The sequence below is a fragment of the Eutrema salsugineum genome, unplaced genomic scaffold (assembly GCF_000478725.1).
Source record: "Eutrema salsugineum unplaced genomic scaffold, Eutsalg1_0 scaffold_9, whole genome shotgun sequence".
In the NCBI taxonomy this organism is placed as follows: Eukaryota; Viridiplantae; Streptophyta; class Magnoliopsida; order Brassicales; family Brassicaceae; genus Eutrema; species Eutrema salsugineum.
The window spans coordinates 7960591-7987349 of record NW_006256342.1 but is presented as its reverse complement, the minus strand read 5'-3'; the positions used below and the strand labels follow the sequence as shown (position 1 = coordinate 7987349).

Below are 26759 nucleotides of genomic sequence, written 5' to 3'. Positions count from 1 at the left end.
GAACTCGGTCTTCTTAGAAAGATGACACTCGGGGCTACAGATTGATAGGTAGCTCGTCTCGTGGATCCACACGGTTCGCCGGAAAAACGTCATGGAAGGAGACGGTGGCAGCTAGGGTTTAAGAGAGAAGAAAGAGGGAGCGAATCTGATGGGAGAGGAGAGAGCAGCGGCCAAGGGAGAGAGGAAGAGAAAGAGAGAGAGATAGAGGGAGAGAGCCACGGTGAGAGAGAGAGAGAGAAGGAGGATGGCGTGGCTGAGAGAAAGAGAAGAGAAGAGGAGAATGTGGCTAGAGTTTTCCAAAATAGAGAATGAAAGATTAGAGAGGTATTTATATTTAGGTTAACTTAGTTTAGGTTGGGCTTAATGGGCTCGCAAAAAGTTAAAAAAAGATTAATAAAATATTAAAAGTGGGCTTAATTAAGAAAGATGGTTTAATTTAAGTAAACCGGAAATTGATTTTTAGTAACAACCGACCCGGCGGGTCGGGGTGTTACAATCTTCCCCCCCCCCTTCAAGGGGATTCGTCCCCGATTCCTAGGGAGAAGTTTCTGAAAGGAAATTCGAAAGCTAAAGACCAAGAGAAATAAATGCACAAGGGAGGAGAGGAGCTTGGTCGCAGAAAGAGAAAGAAGTCAGGAATGAGATCAGGAAATGGAAGCAAGAAATGAAATGGATCCATAAGGAAAATCGAAAATAGAATCAAAAGGAATAAAATTCATAAGGAGATTAGGAATGGAACCACAAGGAACTATGGCACTAGAAAGGAAGAGGTTAAGAAGAAAAAGACAAGAAGGAAATCAGAAATTAAATAAGAAGGAAATAGAAATGAGTTTAGAAGGAAGAGCAAAAAAAACGAAATCAGAAGTGGGACTAGAAATAAAATCAGAAGGGGAATTAGAAATGAACCATGGCACTAGGAGGAATGATGGCTAAGAGGAAAGAACAAGAAGGAAATCATGTAACGCATGGCGCCAAGAAGGAGTTGAAGGCTAAAGGTTTAGAACGCAGAGTGATAGACAGAAATGTGAAAGAAAAGGAGTTTAAGGTATGATGCAATTTGAGTAAAATCCCAAAAAAAACATTTGGGGAGAATTCCAAGGAATCGGGCATGTGGCCTCACACCGTAACAGGGTGAACGATCCTGGTACAAGCACTGTGGGGGTAAAGGGAGAAATCAGGGACGAATTCCTTGGAAGTCAGGGAGAATTGTAATATCCCGATTTCCAGGTAGTCGGAAAGGCTTATAAGAATTGATTTGTCTACCTATGTCATCAAAGTGCACTTATCTTTTCCGGTCAAGTGTGCTGAGAGAACTCCAGAGTTAAGCGTGCTGATGCTGGAGTAGTCTCAGGATGGGTGACCTACCGGGAAGTACTCTGCGGTACCGTGTGAGTGAGGACAAAGCACGGGAAAAGATCATGTGGTGATTGCAGGGACAGTAGACAAGTTTTACGAGCCTTCCGGACTAACGACTCCCGACTGTCGGACAGTGGTGGGCCAACGGGCCTAAAGAGAGGACGTTGGGCCCACGTGCCTAGAGAGGACGTTGGGCTCATTGGGAGGGGCGGTTGGGGGGAGTTAGGATTGATATCGCCGGTCCGCGTCTGGTTCCCAAAGGGAGGACGGGTCGGGATGTCATAAGAATTGTAACATCCCGATTTTCGGGTAGTCGGAAAGGCTTATAAGAATTGATTTGGCTACCTATGTCAACAAAGTGCACTTATCTTTTCCGGTCAAGTGTGCTGAGAGAACTCCAGAGTTAAGCGTGCTGATGCTGGAGTAGTCTCAGGATGGGTGACTTACCGGGAAGTTCTCTGCGGTACCATGCGAGTGAGGACAAAGCATGGGAAAAGATCATGTGGTGATTGCAGAGACAGTAGACAAGTCTTACGAGCTTTTCGAACTAACGACTCTCGACCGTCGGACAGTGGTGGGCTAACGGGCCTAGAGAAGGCGTTGGGCCAATGGGTCTAGAGAGAGGACGTTGGGCCCACGTGCCTAGAGAGGGTATTGGGCTCACTGGAAGAGGCGGTTGGGGGGAGTTAGGATTGATATCGCCGGTCCGCGCCTGGTCCCTAAAGGAGGGCGGGTCGGGATGTCTCAAAAATCACGAAGTAAATAAACTTCAACTTATAAAAGTTATCTACCATAACAAGTACATGTATCAGTATTCAGTAATACTAATATTATAGCCTAACAAACCGAATATGTCAACATGATTTACAGATAAACCACTTCACAACAAAGGTCAACAGATTTCTTCACAGCATCAATCACCAACTGCGTCTTCCTACTGATCTCTGGCCACCTCCGATCAGCCTCTGACTCGCCCCGCTTGATTCCTTGGACAAGCCTCACGAACTCTCTCAGCAGCATTGCCTCTTGCGACTCCTCGGTTCCGCCGCAGTCCACGGTAACTTTCTCCGGCTTCATGTTCCAACCAATGTGCATGTCCACGAACTTAGCGCCACTTGTGTACTCGAACCAAGCTGTGTCCTCCTTGTAGGGGATCACATAGTCATTCATCTGAATCGACCCTTTTGATCCTGAGCATACAAAAATTCAATCATCTTAATTATCTAGGTTTGATAATATATAAGATTTGAGATTTGATATGATTGTTTTAGGATTTTATGTGTATGGATTCTAAAATTTCTACATTATACTTTAAATGTTGCTTCTAATAATTAATAGAGCAAAAAAAAAATAATAATAATTAATGGAGTTTCATTTCAAGTGAGGTCATATTATACAAAAATATATAAAGTCTTAATTTAACACCAAACTTTATCTTAATCATGATTTAGAAATATTATAGGAATATTATCTCTAATGCAAAAACTAGATTTTACCCCGTGCATCCGCACAGAAAGTTTTTTTAATCAAAATTTATAATGTTATTTATGTTTTCTTTATAGGTATAATTTTTTAATAAATGACAAAAATTTATTTTTGTGTTTAGATATAATTTATTTTTAATTTTTTCTACTATATTATGACCATGATCATAAAAATATAATTCTAACCCGATCATTCTATTAATCGAAAAAAACCGTTATTATAAAATATATTTTTAACTTACTCATTCTATTAATCCGAAAAACTGTAGTTATTAAATCATAATTCTAATATATCTGTCATATTACTATATTATATAATTATTTACTAATTTTGAAATAATATTTATCTTAATATCTTGCATGTTTTGAATATAAGACTGCAATTATTAAAAAAACCTAATTCACCCTATCAAATTACCATATAATATTAATATTTATTAGTTTTTAATATGTAAAATTTTACTCTGATTGAATATGATTAAAAAATACAATAAGGTATTTTCTTAATCATATTTGTATTTCTAAAAATATTATTTAAATTTTCAAATGTTAAATTAAATCTGACGTATAATTAAAGAAGTATAAAATAATTTAAATTAATATCAATTTTTAGAATTAAATTTAATTACAAAAATAGTTTGAATTTTAAATTAAATATGACCTATATTTAAGGAAATCTTTAGTTATCTAAATTCATATCTAATTTTCAGATTTTTTATATATAAAAGAAAATATGTTTTTAAATAATATTACAATAATTTAGGATAATTTCAAAACTGTTTCTCAAAATATTTTTAAAAAAATTTTAGGAGTGTTTGGAAGCAAATACTAAATGTGCTTCTGTTTTAATATAATAGATTCTTAAAAGTTCGGGTTTGGTTCGGTATATAACCAAACTAAGAGTTATTTGGTTTTCTAACAGTTTTTTAAAATTCAGTTCGGTTTATTTCGGATTGGACTATTAGTAATTAGTATTTCTATTTCACCAATAAAGACATTCCCAAGAACCTGAGATAGCCAAGTCAGTCGAAAGTTGAGAGAGAAAAGAGCAGTAGATGATTGCGTTTGCGGTTGAACCGAACTGAAGAGAGGCAGAGCAGGACAAGATCGTCCCAACCGAGTTTGTGGCGACTGAGGAAGGAAGAGCCTTAACAGAAATCGGCATTTGGTAAGACATAGCCCAGAGAGCTGCGCCTATAGGGTACCAACCAAGCTCTCCAATGGCTCCGGCCGATCCAAACGCTTCTTTGGTTAGTCTCTCTAGTACTTGCTCCGGTACTAGAGTCGTCATCGTACTGTACATCTGCAAAATTTATTAACACATTTTCAGATTAAGTTTGATATGCTTTAGGGGCTAGTGATTAGTGAAACAGTGTATAATTGATACTAACATATATACTCATGAAATGGATTTAATAATCTGCGTTATACTAAAATGGATTCAATAATCTGCCTTATACTTAAATGGGACACAACACACATGGTTTGATTTTAGGCCGAGGCATTCCATTTAGTTTGGTTCGGTTTAAAAAGCTTTGATTCTGTTTTGGATTAATAATATAAATTCGATTCTATTCACATATATTTTTCTGTATATACATTTATTGAATATAAGAATTTTCTTAAATGAATTTCGGTTAATTCATTTTAGCTGCACAAAATTCAGATTTCAGTCGGATCATTCGTTCGATACTGTTTGGAATGAATTTCAATTCGATTTAATTGAATAGATTAAAAAAAATTGTATATTAATGAATTGCAATTCACAATTCGGAAAATATAGGTTATTTGAATTGTTCTAACTTAAAAATGGGAGCAATTAGGAAAGTAACAGATACTATGGAGTATTTTGCAATATTAAATTTAAAATGCAAAGCTTACGTGGCGAACGTCTCCAAGTAATCCAGAATCAAACATCGTTTCTCTAATCTTGACCGTCCGTTGATGATGCAACCAAATCGCACCGTCCATAAACTGCACGTCGTTAGATTCACACGCCTCCACGATCTTATCAATCTCCGCCGCGTTCTGAGCCGGCGGTTTCTCGACCAGAAGATGTTTTTTCTTCTCCGCCGCCGTCACCGCCCACTTCCCTCGCTGCGTCACCGGCATCGTCAAGTAAACAGCGTCAACGCGTGGATCGTTGAGTAGCTCGTCGTAGCTTCCGTACACCGTGACGGTCTCCGGCGATAAATTGTTTGCGGCGGCGAATGTATTCGCGATTTCTAGTGACGGATCGCTGATGGCGATAATGACGGCGTTAGAGGATTGGGTTACTGTTCTGACGAATTTTGACGCGAATCTAATGCATCCGAGAAGGCCAAAACGCACCGTATTGTCTCCCATTTTTCTTTTTTTTTTGTTGCAGAAATCTTTTACTCCAGACTCCTTTCTAATGAAAGTGATGAGATTTGAAGGTATTGCCACGTGGCGAATCGTGAGCCTTTGTAAGGATTTTGAATTATCTTCTTCGATTTATATGCCATTCAAATTAAAGTTGGTCTCGGTTCGGGTTAGGATTAGTAAATCTCAGTTCGGTTCAAGTCGGTTATTTTACCTACCCTTTCTTTTTTTTTTTTATCTGGATTTTACCTACCTTTCAAAGAATTAAAAATATAGCAGAACACGCGACAAAAAAAAAAGAAAATATAGCAGAACACTATTTCTGTTAGACCATCTCCCTCTGTAAACGAACAAGGTTAAAAGAGTAATTTCTGGAACTTATAATGCACTATACTGTTGGATAATTCCTAACTTGTTTAGGAAGTTATCTCCTTAGAAAGTTGTCTAAGAGATAAACATAAGGATTTATTTAATAATGTTTTAGATATAGTTTAATATCTAGATAAGGTTTTATATTTCCTTTGTTATATAGAATTAGGAGAAGCTAATATCTATATAAACAGAGTCTAAGGAGAGATGTTCCTTAAGACTAAAATAAGAGGTTTAGTTTTGAGAAGTTTCTAAATCTAATAAAGAAGAGAAGTTCTTTATAAACAAGTTCTTAGCACATTATATCCTTGAATTGGTAGCAGAGCAAAGACGAAGCCTAAGGGATTACCTAAACGAAGATCACAAGCAACACGACGATGGGAGACGAGTTGGTCCAACCACGTCCAAAGGATATCGGATCAGCAGCGATCCAATGTCCTATGCTCACATCAACAAACTACACAGTTTGGACGATGAGGATGACAGTTATGTTAAGAGTATACGAAGTATGGGACACGATCGAACCAGGGTCTACGGATGCAAAGAAGAATGACATCGCGATAGCCCTGCTGTTTCAATCTATACCCGAATCGCTTATACTTTAGCTAGGTGAGCAAACTACATCAAAAGGAGTCTGGGATGCAGTCAAGTCGCAACATCTAGGAGCAGATCGAGTGAAAGAAGCAAGGCAACAGACATTGATGGCTGAGTTTGACAAGCTGACAATGAGCAACACTGATTCTGTAGATGATTTTTCAGGAAAAATCTCAGGTTTGGCTTCTAAGTCAGCCTTATTAGGAAAAACCATTGAAGAATCAGTGCTAGTAAAGAAATTCCTGAAAGCTCTTCCCCGAAACAAGTTTATCCAGATCGTGGCTTCTCTAGAACAAGTTCTAGACTTAAACGCAACAAGTTTTGAAGAGATAGTTGGGAGGATAAAAGCATACGAAGAGCGAATAGGAGAAGAAGCTCAAAAGGAAGATCAAGGCAAGCTAATGTGGGCTAACTCTGATCAGAATAACCGTGGAGGTTATGGAGGTTCTCGTGGAAAGAGCAGAGGTGGTGGAGGCAGAGGAAGAGGTCGAGGGAGATCAAATAGCCAAAACCAAGGAGGAGCACCTGGAGAATCGAATCAGAAACAAAAGAAGGACAGGTCGAAAGTCATCTGTTGGATATGCGACAAACCTGGTCACTTCGCATCAACTTGTCCAGAAAAGAAAAATAAAAACCAAGAGACAACCTTAATGAAACGGAAGAAGCCGAGGCATTATATGTTCACGAGGTCGTGTTTCTGAACGAGGACAAGATAAACCCAAACAACTATGATACCGGTGAAGAAAATAAGAGCATATGGTTCCTAGATAATGGTGCAAGCAACCATATGACGGGAAACAGAGGATTCTTCTCCAGCCTAAACGAGCGTATAAAAGGACAAGTAAAGTTTGGTGACGGCTCATATGTTGATATAATGGGAAAAGGTACAATTACCTTTGTGAGCAAGACAGGTGAAAAGAAGGCTCTCAAAGAAATTTACTTTATCCCGAGTTTGAAGCATAATATTTTGAGCTTAGGACAAGCAACAGAGAATGGGTGTGAAGTGAATATGAAAGGAGATTCACTAACACTAAGTGATCCTCAAGGAAGGTTACTTGTCAGAGTCAAAAGATCACCAAACCGTCTGTACAAAACTCCAATGGAAATACTGGTTCCTAAGTGTCTTCAAGCACAAGACGATGACACTGGTTGGACTTGGCATGCACGGCTGGGTCATGTGAACTTTGGAGTACTCAAGAACATGGTCGACAATGATCTGGTCACAGGGTTACCACGGTTTCAGCAAGAGAAAAGAGTGTGTGATACATGTCTAGTAGGGAAACAAACAAGAAGGTCATTCCCAACAAAGACAATGTATCGAGCAACACAAGCATTAGAGCTGATCCATGGTGACTTGTGCGGGCCTATATCACCACCAACACCAGCAAACAATCGATATATCTTTGTACTTATCGATGATTTCTCAAGATTCATGTGGTCTATATTGATGAAGGAAAAAAGAGAAGCATTTGATCGGTTCAAAAGGTTTAAAGAAGGTGTTGAAAAGCAAACAGGTTTGTCCATAAAAACCTTTCACACCGATAGAGGAGGAGAGTTTACATCTTCTGAGTTTAATCTGTTCTGTGAAGAGAATGGAATAAGAAGACACTTAACGGCACCATACACACCACAGCAGAATGGTGTGGTGGAGAGAAGGAATCGGACGCTTATGGAGATGACAAGGAGCTTACTCATCGCAATGAAAGTTCCAAATCACTTATGGGGAGAAGCCGTTCGACACTCAACCTACCTCATCAACAGAATCCCAACAAAAGCCCTAAAGAATCAAACTCCATATGAAAGCTTTACCTCCAAGAAACCAAACATTGAGCACTTAAAGGTTTTTGGATGTATCGCTTATGCTAAAATCACAACGCCACATCTAAAGAAGCTAGATGAGAGGTCAAGATGTGTAGTAAACCTAGGAACTGAGCCGGGTTCTAAGGCCTACAGGCTACTTGATCCAGAGGCAGGGAGAGTATTGGTTAGTAGGGATGTTATCTTCGATGAAACAAGGGGTTGGGACTGGTCACCAAAGATTAAAGAAACCAATGGTGAACCAGGAATGTTCAGGCTTCCTCAAGGAAATTCGGTAGAAGAAGAAATCGAACCTAAATCATCATGATCAACAAGAGCAAGAACTACCGATTCAAGAAGAGGAAGAAGAACATGGTGGACAACAAGTGCAACAAGAAATAGGACCACAGCCAGCTACAACAAGATCCGGCCGAGTAATAAGAAAGCCTGGGTACTTAGATGACTTTGTAATGCTTGCAGAAGAAGAAAGTGAGAGATTGCTTTTCACCATAGATGGAGAACCAGAAACTTTTCAAGAAGCAGAGCAATTACAAGAGTGGATCGATGCTATGAAAGCCGAGATGGATTCTATTTCAAAAAAATAAAACATGGGAGCTTGTCAAAAGGCCAAAAGGAGTTAAACCTATCGGACTAAAGTGGATCTACAAGATCAAAAGGAATGCGGATGGCTCAGTGAACAAGTATAAAGCCAGACTTGTGGCAAAAGGGTATGTGCAACAACAAGGTGTAGATTTCGACGAAGTATTTGCCCCTGTGGCAAGAATCGAAACTATACGACTTTTAATAGCCCTAGCAGCAGCAAGAGGATGGGAAATACATCACTTAGACGTCAAGACAGCCTTCTTGAATGGAGATCTCAATGAAATAGTCCATGTATGTCAACCAGAAGGCTTTGTGAAGAAAGGAGAAGAAGATCTTGTGTACAGACTTCATAAGGCACTATATGGCCTGCGACAAGCACCTAGAGCTTGGAACATCAAGCTTGATCAGGTCTTAAAAGGGATGGGCTTTAAGAAGTGCTTAAAAGAACCATCGGTATACCTTAAGACGAACAAGGAAGACACTCTCATTGTGGCGATATATGTTGATGACTTGTTTGTTACTGGAACATCATTGAAGGTTATCAAACAATTCAAAGAAGATATGTCAACAAGGTTTGAGATGTCCGACCTTGGGAAGTTAAGATACTATCTTGGTATAGAAGTAATTCAAGGAGCAGATGGAATAAAAATAAAACAAGAAGGATACGCTCAGGGAATACTAGTTGATACCAAGATGGAGGCATGCAATCTGTCTCATGTTCCAATGGAGGCAAACTTGAAGATTTCAAAAACTGAAAACGAAGCAGAAATCGATGCTACACGATATATAAGAACAATAGGGTGCTTGAGGTACCTTCTTCACACGAGACCCGACTTAGCATTCTCAGTAGGGGTTTTAAGTCGCTATATGCAGAGTCCTAGAGAATCTCATGGACAGGCTATCAAGCGAATTCTAAGGTATGTAAGAGGAACAACAAACTTGGGATTGGACTTTAAGAGAGATGGAACAAGAAGGATTACTGGGTACAGTGACAGTAGTCACAACATTGATGTCGATGATGGAAGGAGTACTGCAGGACACGTCTTCTATCTCGGTGCATCACCAGTTACTTGGACATCTCAGAAGCTATCCACCGTCGCCTATCTTCATGTGAAGCAGAATTCATGGCAGCTACAGAGGCAGCAAAACAGGCAATATGGCTTCAAGAGTTGTTAAAAGAAATACTAAGTATCGACTCCAGCAAAGTCATACTTAGAGTTGATAACAAGTCAGCCATAGCCCTTACAAAGAATCATGTGTTTCATGGAAGAAGCAAACACATTCTTTCTAGGTATCATTTCATCCGAGAGTGTGTGGAGAATGATCAGATCGAAGTGCAACACATTCCAGGAACGCAACAAAAGGCAGACATCCTTACTAAAGCCTTGGCGAGAGTCAAGTTCAAAGAAATGAGGAGTTTGCTTGGAGTAGAAGACATATTCTCACCTGAAGTTCAAGTTGGAATTAAGGGGGAGAATGTTGGATAATTCCTAACTTGTTTAGGAAGTTATCTCCTTAGAAAGTTGTCTAAGAAATAAACATAAGGATTTATTTAATAATGTTTTAGATATAGTTTAATATCTAGATAAGGTTTTATATTTCCTTTGTTATATAGAATTAGGAGAAGCTAATATCTATATAAACAGAGTCTAAGGAGAGATGTTCCTTAAGACTAAGATAAGAGGTTTAGTTTTGAGAAGTTTCTAAATCTAATAAAGAAGAGAAGTTCTTTATAAACAAGTTCTTAGCACATTATATCCTTGATATACCATAACACAATTCTGCTAACGCTGTAATTTAGTCATATACGCAGTCTATATTCTTAAAAAATCATCAACTCTCTTCTCTTGACTTAGCCTTCTCTCACAGAACAACATTTTCTCGGGAAAATCCGAGTTTCGTCTAAGTTTCTCTCATTTTCTCGGGAAAATCCGGGAACATGGCTTCTTCCTCCTACCCTCCTTCCCTCACAACATCCCCTCTCTACGTCGCTCGAAAAGCCAAAGAGATCCTCGCAACACATGACGTCACAGAAATCACCAAACTCGTCACGACTCTCGGTTTCGCGAAAGAAACAGAGGACCAATCTTCGGATCTTCTCTACAAATCCTTCAAAAAACATTTCCCGAATCTCTTAGCCGTGAAACTCCTCCAAGTTTACAGATTCCCGGAGTCGAAGACGATGGTTCGATCCCATTCCCTCTCGCTCCTCGACTCACTTCTCATCGATCTCGAAGATTCAAGAATCAGATTGAAAACAGAGGCGTTGCATGACATCAAAGAACTTCTCAACTCTTGCCTTGTCCAACAAGAAATCTCCGATCTTGATTCCAAACCCCTCTCGAGAATCATATCTTGTGTCGAGAAGCTTTGACGTTTCGCGGGCCTGAGTACGAAATGCCACGTTTAGCTTTGATGATTATGACAATCAATGGAGTTAGAAAAGATTCAAAGATTGCGACGAGGATGATTCTTGATTTCATTCAAAAGCATATTTTGATATTAACTGCTCAAAAAGATTCGAAGGTTTAGGGTTTAGGTTTCTTTTCTTTTCTTTTTTTTTTTGTAATTGGTTTTACTGAGAATTTTGCATGTTGTGAAATGTGAAGAAACTAGAGTTTGTACGTAGAACATTATGATTTTATGTTATATGAAATTGGAGGTTGATTTTACATTCGACTAATTTGCTTAGCTAAACTAGGCTAATTATATTGTCACTTTTATAAATCTCTGAAACTTCCAAGCTATACCAATGATATTTTTATTCTCCACTTCACAATTACTCCACCAAAATTTAATCATCACACTTTGTAATTCTTACTCACTGTCTGAATGCATAAATATGAATAGATAAAATCAAAGGATACATTTAATGTAAAATTAATTTGTTGAAGTTTAAATTTATTAGCTTTTAGAGGAAATTATGTATTTATAGAGAAAATCTTCATTAAAAAAAATCCACAAGACCTTTTAGAGAAATATCTAAAAGTAAGCCACCATTCAAATCTATACCAAAATACAAAGAGTGTATTTTCTAAATATAAAAAGATAAGATTACTGATAGATTTTTTTATTAAAACAAAAAAATAATGTTTTATGAAAGTATAACAAGACTAATTAGCTATAAATATGTAGGTGCGATTTTATTTTCTCTTTCACTTTCGCAAAACAAATCAAAAAGAAGAAAAAAAAAAAGTGGGAGAGAAAAGTATCGTGAGGACGAACCGACGAAGAGATGGATATTAACGAAGCTAGAGAGTTTCCTCCACATTGGCTCCTATGGTACGTGAGATTTTGTTATAATATTAATTCAGATAATATATCTTGAGTAATTTAAAAGAATATACGATTGATTTTGTATTTTGTTTAGGTGGGAATCAGGCAACTATTCTCGAAGCATGCATGAGCTGATCACAGGAGTTATTATGGCAGTGAACATATATAACCATACAGTGATCGAGTTGATATTCTCACCACCCTTCGTCTCGTACTTTGTTTGTGGAATCTGTGAACTTTTTCTCGCTTGGAGATGGACAAATGATCGAGACTTGATCTGCTTCGTCGTCCACAAGATGTTCGGACGATTGAGCCATGCGTTTGGCAGTTTTATTATCCTCTCTTTGGTCTTTGAACTGAGTGATGATCAATTATGTCGCTATATGGGCATATTATTCTTCGTATATTGTCTGGTTGTTCTTTGTCTTTGTTTTTTTTTTTACCAAGAAGAATGGACAATAATGTAGCTTACTTCACCACAAGCCTAGACGATGAGCATTTGCTTGATGATATTCCAGCTGAACATATATCTCAGATTCGTTGGTAAGTCATGAAAATAGTCTATATCAAAATTCACAAATAGACTAATTTTTTTTTTCATTTAACAAAATAGTATAAATTTAAATTTTATTGGACAATAATTTCATTAAAAATAATATTTTCATCTTAATTTGTATTTTATAATAGTTAACTTGATGATCATACATTTATAAAACTTATATATATATATATTACTTATAATATTACCTATACAATTTATATACAATATATACTTATTGGATGTACTTTTTAGTATTTTGGATTTGCTTTATTTTTAAAGGATATTAGATTTTCATATTTAATTTGCTCTGTAGAATTACATATATCCGGATTTTTTTTCCAATTAAAGTGGTTAACAGATCAAAGCGAATATATATATATGTGGAATAGCGTTTTGAAAAAATATGAGAAAACTTGCATTCCATTCAAACCCGTTATTTAGTTGTCTAATCTGTGGATATAGGTGGGGATCGAAGGAGTTTGGTCGAACCATGTATGAGATAATATTGGGAGCCAATCTTGCGTTGATTGCACATTACCATATCAAAATCATCAAGAGCTTATTATATTTCTTCATACTCTTCCTAGTTTACTTTCATTTCGAATTTCGTGACATCTCACTGTCAGAACATGTGATGTGCAGAAGCTACGCCCAACTAATTGGACTTTTAACAGCCTCGTACTTCATATATCACCGAATCTCGCAAGTCTTTGGTCTCGGTCTGATTACAATATCTATCATCTGTCATATTGGGATTATAGCTATCAATTGCTATGAAGCTGTGTTTGATAATTGATAAACATGTATGTGAATCCTATTAATATTTATCGATTTTCTCAGTAACCAGATTGTAACATCCCAACCCAATTAGAGGAAGTCCAGCAAATCCAGGCCCACTCCAGAAACCCTAATATAAATAGGGAATTAGGAGTTAATAAGCCTCATTCTGCCTCTAATTACCCTAGTCCCCAAAGAAAAGAAAGTGAGAGAGAGAAGGAGAAGCTGCACGCCGCCGCCGCCGAGGAGGGAAGCCGCCGCCGCCGGAGAAGGGTGCCGCCGCCGCTTGCCGAGAGAAGAAGGAGCACTCGCCTGCCTCCACTTTCTCAGAAGTTGCTTGATTCTTTTGCCTCTTCTATTTCTCCTTAATCTCAGATCTGCTTTTAGGCCAAGGTGAGGATTAGATCTAGTTCTTTCTTCTTATCCCTTTATCTTCTTCTGGCGTGTTGAGTCTAGATCTGGTGGGACGGGTCTGTCTTCTTGTGCATCTAGGCAGATCCATATATATGTATATAACTAATAAGATCTAGGATCTCATTAGAAGAAGAACCAGCATGATTGATTGATAACCCTGTTGATTGGTTAGTGATTGGTAGAAGTCCTAAAGGTCATAGTCTGTTTCTGGTATAGTGATGTGCCGAATGCAGGCTTGTTTGCTGGGTTATGTGCCGTCTGTGTGACCGTGGCAATAATCCATTCATCCGGTGGAGTGATGACCCACAGGGCTGTCCATGTGGCATGCCGGGATTGGACTGTCTGTGTGACAGGGTCTCTGTCTGTGTGACAGGGTGAGATGTCGACCTGTGTCCGAGTGACAAGGTGGTTTGGCCTATTGAGAGGCGGGATCGGAGACATCACTGCTTGTTAGTTGCTTGTGCAGTTGTAGAGTGTTTGTTTGGTTTCATTAGATTTATTCTTAATATGTTGGTGGAAATAAATGAATAAGGCGGGAGCCTGGTTTGGTTCTCACTGAGTAATTCTCCCAAATTACTCACCCCTCTCTCTCTAAATTCCGATGTGCAGGTGATTGTGATTGTGAGTGTGATTGTGATGATGTCTGGGAAGAACTAGACGAGTAATTCTAGTGTGGTGTGCCTTCAGAAATGGAGGAAGTTTTATTATTTTTAAGAACTATTTCACCTTTCTTTTTAAGACAATGTTTCTATTTATTTCGGATTTAATAAGTTATTTCATTTCTATTGTAAGACTTGGATTTAGGTTTAGATTTGAATAAAGAACAACAAGTTATTTGGAATTGGTTTAGTTTAGGTTAGTTAATATCCCGGTTTATTCTGGTTTCCTCTGGAACCAGGAATCGGGGTGTTACAATTTGGTATCAGAGCATGGTTCGAGCTAGGTGTTAAGAAAGCTAAGTCTAGAATAGTGGGAATGGGATTCGGATTTCAAAAAAAAGAAAAAATGGTTTAAAAATTTTTTTTTAAAAGTTTTCAAGTTTTCAAAGTTCAAAGATTTTTCAAATGTTTTCAAAGAAAGAAAACCACCACCTAGACTAGCCTCTCTAGTTTTGTTGTTCTTTTCTTTTGCAGGAAGTTAGTCTTTACGGGACCAGGCTAACTTATCTGTCTCCATGTCTTGTCAGATGCCTCCGAGGGCAAAGAATGTGCGCACCAGATCCCAAGCTCGTCGTTCAGGTGGTGCTGATGAGGCCTCGAACACATCAGGAAGTGTTGCCCTAGTGCCCCCAGCTCCAGTGGATCAGCAGGGAGAGAACCTTGCGGGAGGTGTGCCTGTTCAAGTGCCTCCAGCAGCAGAAGCAGCTCATGCTGCAGTCCTGGAGGAGTTGCGCCGTTATCGGGAGATGTATGGCCACTTGAACCCTGGAGTGGGAGTGAATGCTCAGCAGGACCAGCAGCAGCCGCAGCATCAGGAGCAGCAGAATGTGCAGCCGCCAGTGTTTGAGCCGCCGCCTGTGGTAGTGCCGCCAGTGTATGTTCAGCAGCAGTATGTGCCTCCACTGCCTCCTGCGCCTGTCAATGTGTTTGGACTGACCTATTATCAGGCCATGAAACATTTGAAGGATATGGGAATGGAAGCCTTTGGCGGGAGGTCTGACCCAGTGTCTGCGGATAACTGGAGGAAGAGGTTGGAGAGGAATTTTGAAGCCATGAGATGTCCGGAGGAATACCGGAAGGATCTAGCTGTTCAGTACCTGAAGGAAGAGGCGCTGATATGGTGGGATGGTGTGGTCGAAGCGATTCAAGGTCGTTATGAGTTGACCTACTGGGAATTCCAGGAAGCCTTTGCTAAGGAGTATTTCTCACCTGAAGCTTTAGATCAGATGGAGAGTGCCTTCGAGGACCTGCGTCAGGCGCACCGTACTGTAAGGGAGTACAAGGAGGAGTTTAACCGGTTGAGGAGGTTCTCCAGGAAGCAGTTCACGCAGGCAGATTTGGTTCGTCAGTTCATGAAGAGCTTGAAGTTGGAGCTAAGGAGCAGGTGTTCTCTTAGGAGATATGACACCTTGGTGGAGCTTGTGGAGACAGCTGCCATCTAAGAGACCTCGCTTGAGGAGCTAAGGAGAGTCAGGCAGGGCTTGTCTTGTCCAATCCGTGCTCAGGAAGGGCCAAAAAGGACTTGGGACACTATGGCAGCTCCAGGGGTGGGACTGCCTATGTGCTAGAGGTGTGGAAGGAGGCACCTAGGAAGGTGTGGCGCTCCCAAATGTTTTGGCTGTGGTAGTGTTGGCCACCATGAGAAGGATTGCGCAGTCGTGGGGACTAACCGGTGCTACCGTTGTGGGAAGAGTGGCCATCAGAGGAAGGATTGTCCGGGGAATGCGAATCCTCAGCAAGGAGTGGGAGCATTGCCAGGACCACCAGCTAAGAGGCAAGCTGTGGAACCCCATGTTTTCGCCATCGGAGATCCCGAAGGAGCAGCACCGATCGCTGGTTAGTAATGTTTTGTGAGATTCTATATTTTTGCTTGTGAATAGGAATGTAGAATGGAAATGCATGACTAGATATAAGTAATCATGTAGGATCGGTCTCAGTAGGGGGCGCGATTGCATATACACTGTTCGACACCGGTGCCACACATAGTTTTGTGAGCCCGAGGTTGACCCAGTGTTGGACCTTCTCCGGAAAGTTCACCCCCAGGTTGAAAGCAGTGGAAACTGCTGGAAGTGAGCAGGTGGAGACTATTGGAATCCATGAAGAGGTGCCTATCTTGTTGGAAGGAGCAGATTTTCCTTGGGCTCTAGTGGAAATAAAGTTGGGCCACTATGATGTCATCCTTGGAATGGACTGGCTGAAGCATTATGAAGTTGTCCTGAATTGCCGGAAGTCGAGGGCCTATATTCTGCATCGAGGAGGTCGGGTTGTCTTTCAAGGAGTAAAGACCGACACAGGAGTGCCAGTCATTTCGATGATTCATGCCGAGAATCTTATAGAGGAAGGATGTGAAGCCTTCTTGGCGACAGTCTCTATGGTAGGAGAAGGAGCACCTAAGAGCCTTGAGGAGATACCAGTGGTAAATGAATATGCGGACGTATTCCAACCATTGACTGGACCTCCGCCAAGAAGAAGAGTTGACTTCACTATCGAATTAGAACCAGGAACAGCCCCTGTTTCGAAGGTTCCATATCGATTGGCACCAGCAGAGATGGCTGAGCTAAAGAAGCAGTTGGAGGACTTGACGGATAAAGGATTTATTCGGCCAAGCAGCTCGCCATGGGGAGCGCCCGTGCTATTTGTAAAGAAGAAAGATGGAAGCTTTCGACTTTGCATTGATTATAGAGAGCTGAATAAGGTGACCATCAAGAATAAGTATCCCTTGCCAAGGATTGATGAGTTGTTGGACCAGTTAGAAGGAGCTTCATGGTTCTCTAAGATTGATTTGGCGTCAGGCTATCACCAGATTCGAATAGCAGAGGAGGACATTAGTAAGACAGCATTCCGAACTCGCAGAGTCGTGCATCATGTCTTGTGAGTTAGGCATTAGCCTAAGGCCACCAAAAATTGAAAAAAGTTTAAGGCCACAATTTTATTAATTAGTTCATGTATATAGTTAATGAGGTAAATATTGTTGGGTTATTCCTTTGAGATAAGCCAATATACTAATATTATTGATATTTATTTTTATGGATATTCAAACATAAAAAAGGAAAATTAAAAAAGGAAACTAAAAACTTAAATTAAGTATAAATTAAAAAGTCTCACATCCATATCTAAATGAGGAGGCCTATAATTTTTCTTCAATATAAGTAGCAAATCAATTAAATTCTTTTTAAGCTTAAAAACCAATGTTCAAACAAAGTTTGGGTTTGACTGGATCAATCGGTTTGAAACATTTTAATTAGTATTTCTAGATTTATCTGGTTTTTAAAAGTATACACGCATAGCGTGGACGCAAAATCTAGTATCAATTAAAATCTTTTTAAGCTTAAAAACCAATGTTCAAACAAAGTTTGGGTTTGACTGGATCAATCGGTTTGAAAATTTTTAATTAGTATTTCCATATTTATCTGGTTTTAAAAGTTCGACCGGATTGTCAGCCGATTTCCGGTTATACGTTACATAACCGTCTGATTTGTGGTTAAACAACTCGATTATGTGAGTTTGGTAAATAATTTTTTAGAAAAGAAAAGAAGAAAAATTATGTTTTATAATTTTTATAGTTTCGGTTATTATTATTTTTTTGTATGTTTAAGATGATATTTTTATACTAATTTTTTGTAAGGGTCATATTTTTTTAGTTCGCCTAAAGCCATCACAGATCTAAGCACGGCACTGCAAACTCGATATGGTCATTATGAGTTTGTGGTAATGCCGTTTGGATTGACTAATGCGCCTGCAGTTTTCATGAAGTTAATGAATGATATTTTTCGGGAGCACTTGGATAAGTGTGTGATTGTCTTTATTGATGATATCCTGGTCTATTGAAGGTAGGAGAGGGAGCATGAATGGCATTTGGGAATGATTCTGCAGAAGTTAAGGGATCAGCAGCTTTTTGCGAAGCTAAGCAAGTGTAGCTTTTGGCAGAGGAAGATGGGATTCCTTGGGCATATTGTCTCCGAAGAGGGAGTAGCAGTGGATCCTGAGAAGATCACTGCAGTGACAGAGTGGCCTGTACCTAAAAGTGTTATTGAGGTCCGTAGCTTTTTGGGTTTGGCTGGGTATTATCGCAAGTTTGTGCCTAATTTCTCCCGTATTGCCAAACCTCTCACTAGCTTGACGGAGAAGAATGTTAAGTTTGAGTGGACGGATAAGAGATCTCAGAGTTTTGAGGAGTTGAAGCAGAAACTCACAGAGACCCCAATATTGGTACTTCCAAGGTCCGGAATACCATATGATGTATACACCGATGCCTCTGGATCCGGGCTAGGATGTGTACTGATGCAGGAGAAGAAGGTCGTAGCCTATGCATCTAGACAGCTTCGGAAGCATGAAGTGAATTATCCGACTCATGATTTGGAATTAGCAGCAGTAGTCTTTGCTCTGAAGATTTGGCGTGCTTACCTGTATGGGGAAAAGGTGCACATATATACTGATCATCAGAGTTTGAAGCATGTGTTCACTGAGGATGATTTGAACCTGAGGCAGAGGAGGTGGATAGAATTATTGGCTGATTATGATTTGGAAATTTCCTATCATCCGGGAAAAGCCAACCAGGTGGCAGATGCCTTGAGTAGAAGGAGAAATGCGGTTTCTGAGGCTAAAGAAACGCAGGAGCTGATAGCGACTCTAGCGAATTTGAGTTTGAGTGTCGCTGAAGTAGAGGATGATGCCGCAGGATTGGAAGCATTGGATAAAGCTGACCTGCTGATGAGGATTCGTCAGGAGCAAGCGCACGATTTGTCTCTTAAGGAGATTTTTGAAAAGCAAGTGGTTGGGTACCACAAAGCAGACAATGGGACTTACATGTACAGAAATCGGGTCTGTGTTCCCATGAATGATGAGCTAAGGAGGGAAGTGTTAAGTCAGGCTCATCAGTCGAAGTTCTCTATTCATCCAGGGAACACCAAGATGTATCGAGATCTGAAACGCTACTACCATTGGTCTGGTATGAAGCGTGATATTTCTGCTTGGATATCCCAGTGTGCTACATGTCAGCAAGTGAAAGCAGAGCAGATGGCACCAAGTGGACTTCTCCAGAACTTACCATTACCAGAATAGAAATGGGATATGGTAACTATGGATTTTGTGACGGGGTTGCCCAGGACACTAAGTAAGAAGAATGCGATTTGGGTAATCGTAGACCGTCTTACTAAGTCAGCTCACTTTTTGCCAATTAAAAAGACGGATGGAGCGGAGCAGTTGGCGCAGAAGTATATTGATGTTATCGTGAGGTTGCATGGAGTTCCAGTGAGCATAGTGTCGGATCGGGATCCAAAGTTCACAGCTAGTTTCTGGCAGGCTTTCCAGAAAGCATTGGGAACAAAGGTTCATCTCAGCACAGCCTACCACCCTCAGACAGATGGCCAATCGGAGAGGACGATTAGGACCCTGGAGGATCTGCTGAGAGCGTGTGTCTTAGATTGGGAAGGAAGTTGGGAGAAGCATTTGCCTTTGGCGGAATTTGCTTATAATAACAGTTATCATAGTAGCATTGGGATGGCACCATATGAGGTTCTATATGGTCGGCCTTGTCGCACACCTCTGTGCTGGACCGAAGTAGAAGAAATGAGAGTGCTAGAGCCAGAACTTCTTGAGGAGGCGTCTAAGCAAGTGGAAATGCTTAAGACAAGGTTGAAAGAAGCTCATGATCGCCAGAAGAGCTATGCAGATCAGCGAAGGCAGGAGTTGTCTTTTGAAATTGGTGATTTGGTGTATCTGAAGTTGAGGACCTTCAGAGGGAATGATAAGCATCGGCTGATGAAGAAGCTTAAGCCTAGGTACATGGGACCGTACCCTATCCTGGAGAGGATTGGAGAAGTGGCTTATCGCTTAGAGTTGCCCAAAAAATTAGCTGAGTTCCATGATGTGTTTCATATTTCGCTTCTGAGGAAAGTTGTGAGAGAGCCAGAGCTCATTTTGCCCCAGCCGCCATCAGATGTAAGGAAGGACTTCTCAGCAGCATATCAGCCTGAGGCAGTGTTGGAATTTCGGGAAAAGGAGCTGAATGGCAAGAGGAAGCCAGCAGTTAAGGTGTGTTGGGAAAGGGATGGAATCCGCGAGGAAACCTGGGAAGTAGAGCAGGAAATGCGGAAGGAATTCCCGGAACTCTTTAAGGACAAAGGAGAAACCGGAGGAGTAGGAGAGAATTCGGGGACGAATTCTATGGAAGTAGGGGAGAGTTGTAACATCCCAAACCCAGCCCAATTAGAGGAGGCCCATCAAATCCAGGCCCACTCCAGAAACCCTAATATAAATAGGGAATTATGAGTTAATGAGCCTCATTCTGCCTCTAATTACCCTAGCCCCCAAAGAAAAGAAAGTGAGAGAGAGAAGGAGAAGCTGCACGCCACCGCCGCCGAGGAGGGAAGCCGCCGCCGCCGGAGAAGGGTGCTGCCGCCGCTTGCTGAGAGAAGAAGGAGCACTCGCCTGCCTCCACCTTCTCAGAAGTTGCTTAATTCTTTTGCCTCTTCTAGTTCTCCTTAATCTCAGATCTGCTCTTAGGCCAAGGTGAGGATTAGATCTAGGTTTTTCTTCTTATCCTTTTATCTTCTTCTGGTGTGTTGAGTCTAGATCTGGTGGGACAGGTCTGTCTTCTTGTGCATCTAGGCAGATTCATATATATGTATATAACTAATAAGATCTAGGATCTCATTAGAGGAAGAACCAGCATGATTGATTGATAACCCTGTTGATTGGTTAGTGATTGGTAGAAGTCCTAAAGGTCATAGTCTGTTTCTGGTATAGTGATGTGCCGAATGCAGGCTTGTTTGCTGGGTTATGTGTCGTCTGTGTGACCGTGGCAATAATCCATTCATCCGGTGGAGTGATGACCCACGGGGCTGTCCATGTGGCATGCCGGGATTGGACTGTCTGTGTGACAGGGTCTCTGTCTGTGTGACAGGGCGTCTGTCTGTGTGACAGGGTGAGATGTCGACCTGTGTCCGAGTGACAAGGTGGTTTGGCCTATTGAGAGGCGGGATCGGAGACATCACTGCTTGTTAGTTGCTTGTGCACTTGTAGAGTCCTTGTTTGGTTTCATTAGATTTATTCTTAATATGTTGGTGGAAATAAATGAATAAGGCGGGAGCCTGGTTTGGTTCTCACTGAGTAATTCTCCCAAATTACTCACCCCTCTCTCTCTAAATTCCGATGTGCAGGTGATTGTGATTGTGAGTGTGATTGTGATGATGTATGGGAAGAACTAGACGAGTAATTCTAGTGTGGTGTGCCTTCAGAAATGGAGGAAGTTTTATTGTTTTTAAGAACTATTTCACCTTTTTTTTTAAGACAATGTTTCTATTTATTTCGGATTTAATAAGTTATTTCATTTCTATTGTAAGACTTGGATTTGGGTTTGGATTTGAATAAAGAACAACAAGTTATTTGGAATTGGTTTAGTTTAGGTTAGTTAATATCCCAGTTTATTCTGGTTTCCTCTGGAACCAGGAATCGGGGTGTTACACAGATGATATAATCCTTGTTTTTTTTTTTTTTTACTTTTGGTTATATAATCTCTGCTTTTGAAAAAATAAAAATAAATGGATCTAACCAAAAAATAAGAATTAAAAAAAATAAAAATAAATGGTATCTGGTCTACCTAATGCCATTTGAAAGTTCAAATCTTTGAATTTATCGGCGATGACTATGTTGACATAAACCTAATGAAACATCACTGAAGCATCGATCAGAATAAATCCACTCGAGTCAAACAGAACACTTCTAAGGGGGTTATGGACTTATGGGTTTCAACGAGAAGAAATGTACATCTTGATATGACTATGAGCTTTGTTTTCTGGTTGTTTGCCGGTTCTTTCTGATGGTGATTAGTGTTCAGTATTGTCTCTTTGGGGCCTTTTTTTCCCTTTTTTGAGAGTTTGTCTTGGTTTACTTGTGTGTTCTACCTTATGATCTATTATATAAAGATTCAGTTGAGTCTCACAATCTTGACACATCAGCATCTATTTTTTTGACACATCAGATTAAAAAAAATTATGAGAGAATTAAATTATTAAATTATACTAATTTCGTTTTTAATTGAACACAGAAACCGAAAGAGAAGTGCATATTAATTTATGGTTCATAATGAACTGCAAATTAATTTCCATTTTAGAAGTTGGAAAGATGGAATCTCAAACAATCTCCAATGCTTTCTAATATGACTCAAAATTCCACAAGTCAATAGGTAAGATTTTTTATTTTTCGTCTCCTCTTTGATTTATGGGTTTTTGAAAATTGCATTATATTCCTTGTATTGAATTCATTCTGATTTTGTTTACATAGACATTGATTCATTTTCTTTGAATAAAGGCATACCCACCGATGACAACGCTACCACCGGAATAAAGGATTGAGACTTGAAGTCTCGGGTAGAAATCAACAAGAACAAGGAAGAACACAACACTGTTTGAGCACAAAGAAGAAGTACGACAACATAGAGAAGACACTTGGTGAGACGAGGCAGAAAGTAGAGGATAAGATGGTTTTGAAGGGAAGATTTGAAGTAAAGAGTAAGCTCTTATAATTGTTCATGTTGGGAATTTGCCACTGATTGTTAAGAAAAGCTCAACTCAAAGGAATTTAGCTAATCTCGAACGATTAAGTTCAAATTATGCTCATTGATTTTTTTTATTTCCTTTAATCTTGATTGATTAGTCAAAGAAGACAAGGAAATGAGCTGTATTGTTTAAGCAAATCAATGACAAAGCTTCAAGGTCAGCTCTTGAAATTCTAAATTCTAATGAAATCTATTTTGAATTTTGGTTGAAAGTCTCTTACTTTATTATTTGATGTATGATTTGAAGTTTCAGTTATGATATTAAATATGGGATGGTAGCTATAACTTTTCGTCAAGAAGGGAAGTTTGAGAGTGGAGCTTGAGACAAAAGTGCCATAGATATGTGCAAAAAGTTGATGTCCTTATCATTTGGTTGCCTGATTGGCTTGTGTCTCATCTGCTCTTTTAGGCTTCTTCTTCATCTATGATATTTAAGACATGTTTCCAATGGAAGGTAATGCGGAATTTTTTTTAAAGGACTTAATTTTTCAAATAAACCTGTAATATGGACTGTGAACAGGACGAGTTTGTAGGGTTTAATTTTATTTAATTTAAATATTTGCTTTTTACTTCCAAGTGCACCAAGTCTCTCGACAAAAACCATCTTCCTGACGCTCTTCCTATTCGTAGTGATTAGACATAAGCTGAAGAATCATTAATAAGGTCAGTTGGGGATATACCATTTCAGGTTGTTCAGTTCATCACAAAAATAGAGGTTTCGTAAACTATAATATCGTATTTTTTCCACTCTCACTCTCTCTGCTTTAATCTTTAACACAAAATATATGCGAAAACATATCTCTGAATGATGGAAATGCGTTAAAAATACGATTTGGTGAATATTTTAAATTTGTCTTACAAAATATATATTTTATCATTAAAAATTAACTAACAAACAAAAAAAAACAGGTTGAGAAAAATAATAATGAAGAAATATTTGGTTGGGTCCAAAAATAACAAGTATTACATCTACAAAAAATAATGACTATATTTTTATGAGTTCATATGAATGACTACATTTTTATGAGTTCATATGATATTCATATTACCAAATACAAAAAATTAGATTAAGCTTATAGAAAAATGTCTATTAATAAATTATATTAAACAAAAAAAATCACATTTAATGACTTTATTTTTACAAATTTGGATGATATTTATATTATCAAAAATAAAAAATAGGTTAATTTTGTAGAAAAATATAATTCTATAATATATATTAAAACAAACAAAACACATGTGTGTACAGCAGGTATTCATCTAGTCTTATATATAAAAGTTGCTCAACTTTCTCTATATGATTGACACATCAGCATGTGATAGGTTGACACCTGCCTTAAATTTTAATTAATAAATTTTAATATTAATTTTAAAACACTTGAAGAATATGAAAAATTTGTTTTATTAATTGACTCTTAATTAAAATTTATACTACTGTTAAACAAAAATTTATGTTATAACTAATTAAAAATATTGATAGATATGTATTTAATTTTTATATAATTGTAGATTACTTAATAATATTTAGATTACTTAATAATATTCAAGATGTATTTTAAATTAATTTTTTAAATTATTTATAATAAAATACTGACAAGTAACAAATGAAATGACGATTATATTAATTTTATTTTTTAAATTAATTGACTATCAATTAATATTTCTGTAAATGTTAAACAAAAATTTATGTTATAACTAATTAAAAATATTGAATGATATTTATTAATCTTATTATAACTTTAAATTATTAAATAATATTCAATATGTATTAATATTTATAATTTTTTAGAATAAAATATTAACAAGTAAGTAAGTAACAAGTGATGATTATATTAATTTTTATAAAAATATAAAAAAAAAGTTTAAAAATTTTGAAAAGAAAAACCCGCACGTAACGTTATCGTCCGTGATGAAAAAGGGCAGATTTTTCAACTCTGTAAAGGTGCTGACAGGTTGGCTGCATAACTTCTAGCACTTCCATATGCATATCAGTTCTTCTGAAGTAAAGTTCAATGCTTTATCTTAAAATTTTGCAGCATCATTTTTGACCGGTTATCCAAGAATGGTAAAACTTATCTAGAAGCCACTTCCAAGCATTTGAATGGATACGGTGAAGCAGGTTTACGCACGTTGGCGCTCAGTTATAGAAAGCTGGATGAGACTGAGTATTCGGTCTGGAACAGTGAATTTCACAAAGCCAAAACTTCAGTTGGAGCCGATAGAGATGAAATGCTCGAAAAAGTATCTGATATGATGGAGAAGGAATTGATTCTTGTCGGTGCAACTGCAGTGGAAGACAAACTGCAGAAAGGGGTATGCAGTGGAAGTTTGGTTGTGATTCTCACCAAGACGCTAAATTTTGAACATTTTTTTCAGCTTAGTGTTTATTGTTCGTTTCAGGTGCCTCAATGCATAGATAAACTTGCCCAAGCTGGTCTCAAGATATGGGTTTTGACAGGAGATAAGATGGAGACAGCAATCAACATAGGGTGTGTTGTTCTTCTATGCTGCTGATAACACCACGGCCCCGAAACTAGGAGGTTTTTTTATAATTGATACTAAGTGAAGTAAATTCTTTGTTTTTCCAAATGCAGATACGCCTTCAGTTTACTGCGCCAGGGTATGAAACAGATATCCATAGCACTTAGAAATGAAGAGGAATCAAGTTTTGCAGCAGCAGCTTGGAAAAAATGATATCACTTGATTGCTTGAATATGAAAAATTTGTATTAATTAACATTTATATAACCACTTAAAGAATATGAAAATATTGTATTAACTAACATTTATATTAATGTTAAACAAAAATTAATGTTATAACTAATTAAAAATATTGATAGATATATATATATATATAATTTTTATATAACTGTTGATTATTTAATAATATTCAAGATATTAAAATTAATTTTTAAGATTATTTATAATAAAATACTAATAAATAACAAATAAAATGATGATTATATTAATTTTAATTTTTTACAATCAACTTTCTCCATATGCTTGACACATCAGCATTGGAGAAGTTGACACCTGTCAACTAAATTTTAAATAATAAATTTTAATAGTAAATTTTAAAGCATTTAAAGAATGTGAAAAGTTTGTATTAACTAACATTTATATAACCACTTAAAGAATATGAAAAGATTGTATTAACTAACATTTATATTAATGTTAAACAAAAATTAATGTTATAACTAATTAAAAACATTGATAGATATATATATAATTTTTATATAACTGTTGATTTTTTAATAATATTCAAGATATTAAAATTAATTTTTAAGATTATTTATAATAAAATACTAATAAGTAACAAATAAAATGATGATTATATAATTTTAATTTTTTTTATTAATTGACTATTAATTAATATTTGTGTAAATGTCAAACAAAAATTTATGATATAACTAATTAAAAATATTGAATGATATGTATTAATTTTAATATAATTTTAAATTATTAAATAATATTCAATATATATTTTAAATTAATATTTTAAAAAATTTTAGAATAAAATATTAACAAGTAAGTAAATAATAAGTGATGATTCTATTAATTTTTATAAAAATATAATAAAAACAATTGAAAAATTTGAAAAAAAAAAATCTGCACGTTACGTGCGGGTATTCACCTAGTTTAGGATTAACGAATTCGCCACTGTTCTCTAATTTTAAGGGAAAAAAACATCTAATTTGGTTGTTTAATTTTGGTTTAATCGAGTTTATAAATTATTGGTTTTAACATTAAACTTAAACCAGATTAGTAACTAAATTCTGTGAAATTAATCATGACAACAACCAGGTTATTTCAGTATGAAGTGTTAATAGATGTTTTTGGACTTTTATAAAAGTTATCTCAATGGAGATTTAACCATTCAAAAAACAAAAGTGGAGTAATTCTAATTTATCTATAAAACTTTATACATACTCAAAAGATGTCAATATTTAATTATGTGGGATACTTATTAGTGAGTTGTTTTTTGGTTTT

At 37.7% G+C, this 26759-nt stretch overlaps 3 protein-coding genes across 3 annotated transcripts; 2 read left to right on the top strand and 1 right to left on the bottom strand.

Annotated features, from left to right (window-relative positions):
• Positions 1-2098: 2098 nt before the first annotated feature.
• On the bottom strand, positions 2099-5201 carry LOC18008400 (uncharacterized oxidoreductase At4g09670). The gene is made up of 3 exons (XM_006391285.2): positions 4722-5201; positions 3849-4143; positions 2099-2546 (listed from the first exon to the last, which is right to left on the bottom strand). Exons 1-3 carry the CDS (start codon positions 5184-5186, stop codon positions 2221-2223), a joined length of 1086 nt encoding a protein of 361 aa, XP_006391347.1. The 5' UTR covers positions 5187-5201; the 3' UTR covers positions 2099-2220.
• Positions 5202-10485: 5284 nt separating this feature from the next.
• Positions 10486-10920, top strand: LOC18008778. Its single transcript, XM_006391284.1, has one exon. The coding sequence runs from the start codon at positions 10486-10488 to the stop codon at positions 10918-10920; it is 435 nt and encodes a 144-aa protein (XP_006391346.1).
• An 861-nt stretch (positions 10921-11781) lies between these two features.
• On the top strand, positions 11782-13159 carry LOC112085179. The gene is made up of 5 exons (XM_024154218.1): positions 11782-11828; positions 11917-11967; positions 12046-12245; positions 12290-12365; positions 12826-13159. Exons 1-5 carry the CDS (start codon positions 11782-11784, stop codon positions 13157-13159), a joined length of 708 nt encoding a protein of 235 aa, XP_024009986.1.
• The last annotated feature ends 13600 nt before the right edge of the window (positions 13160-26759 follow it).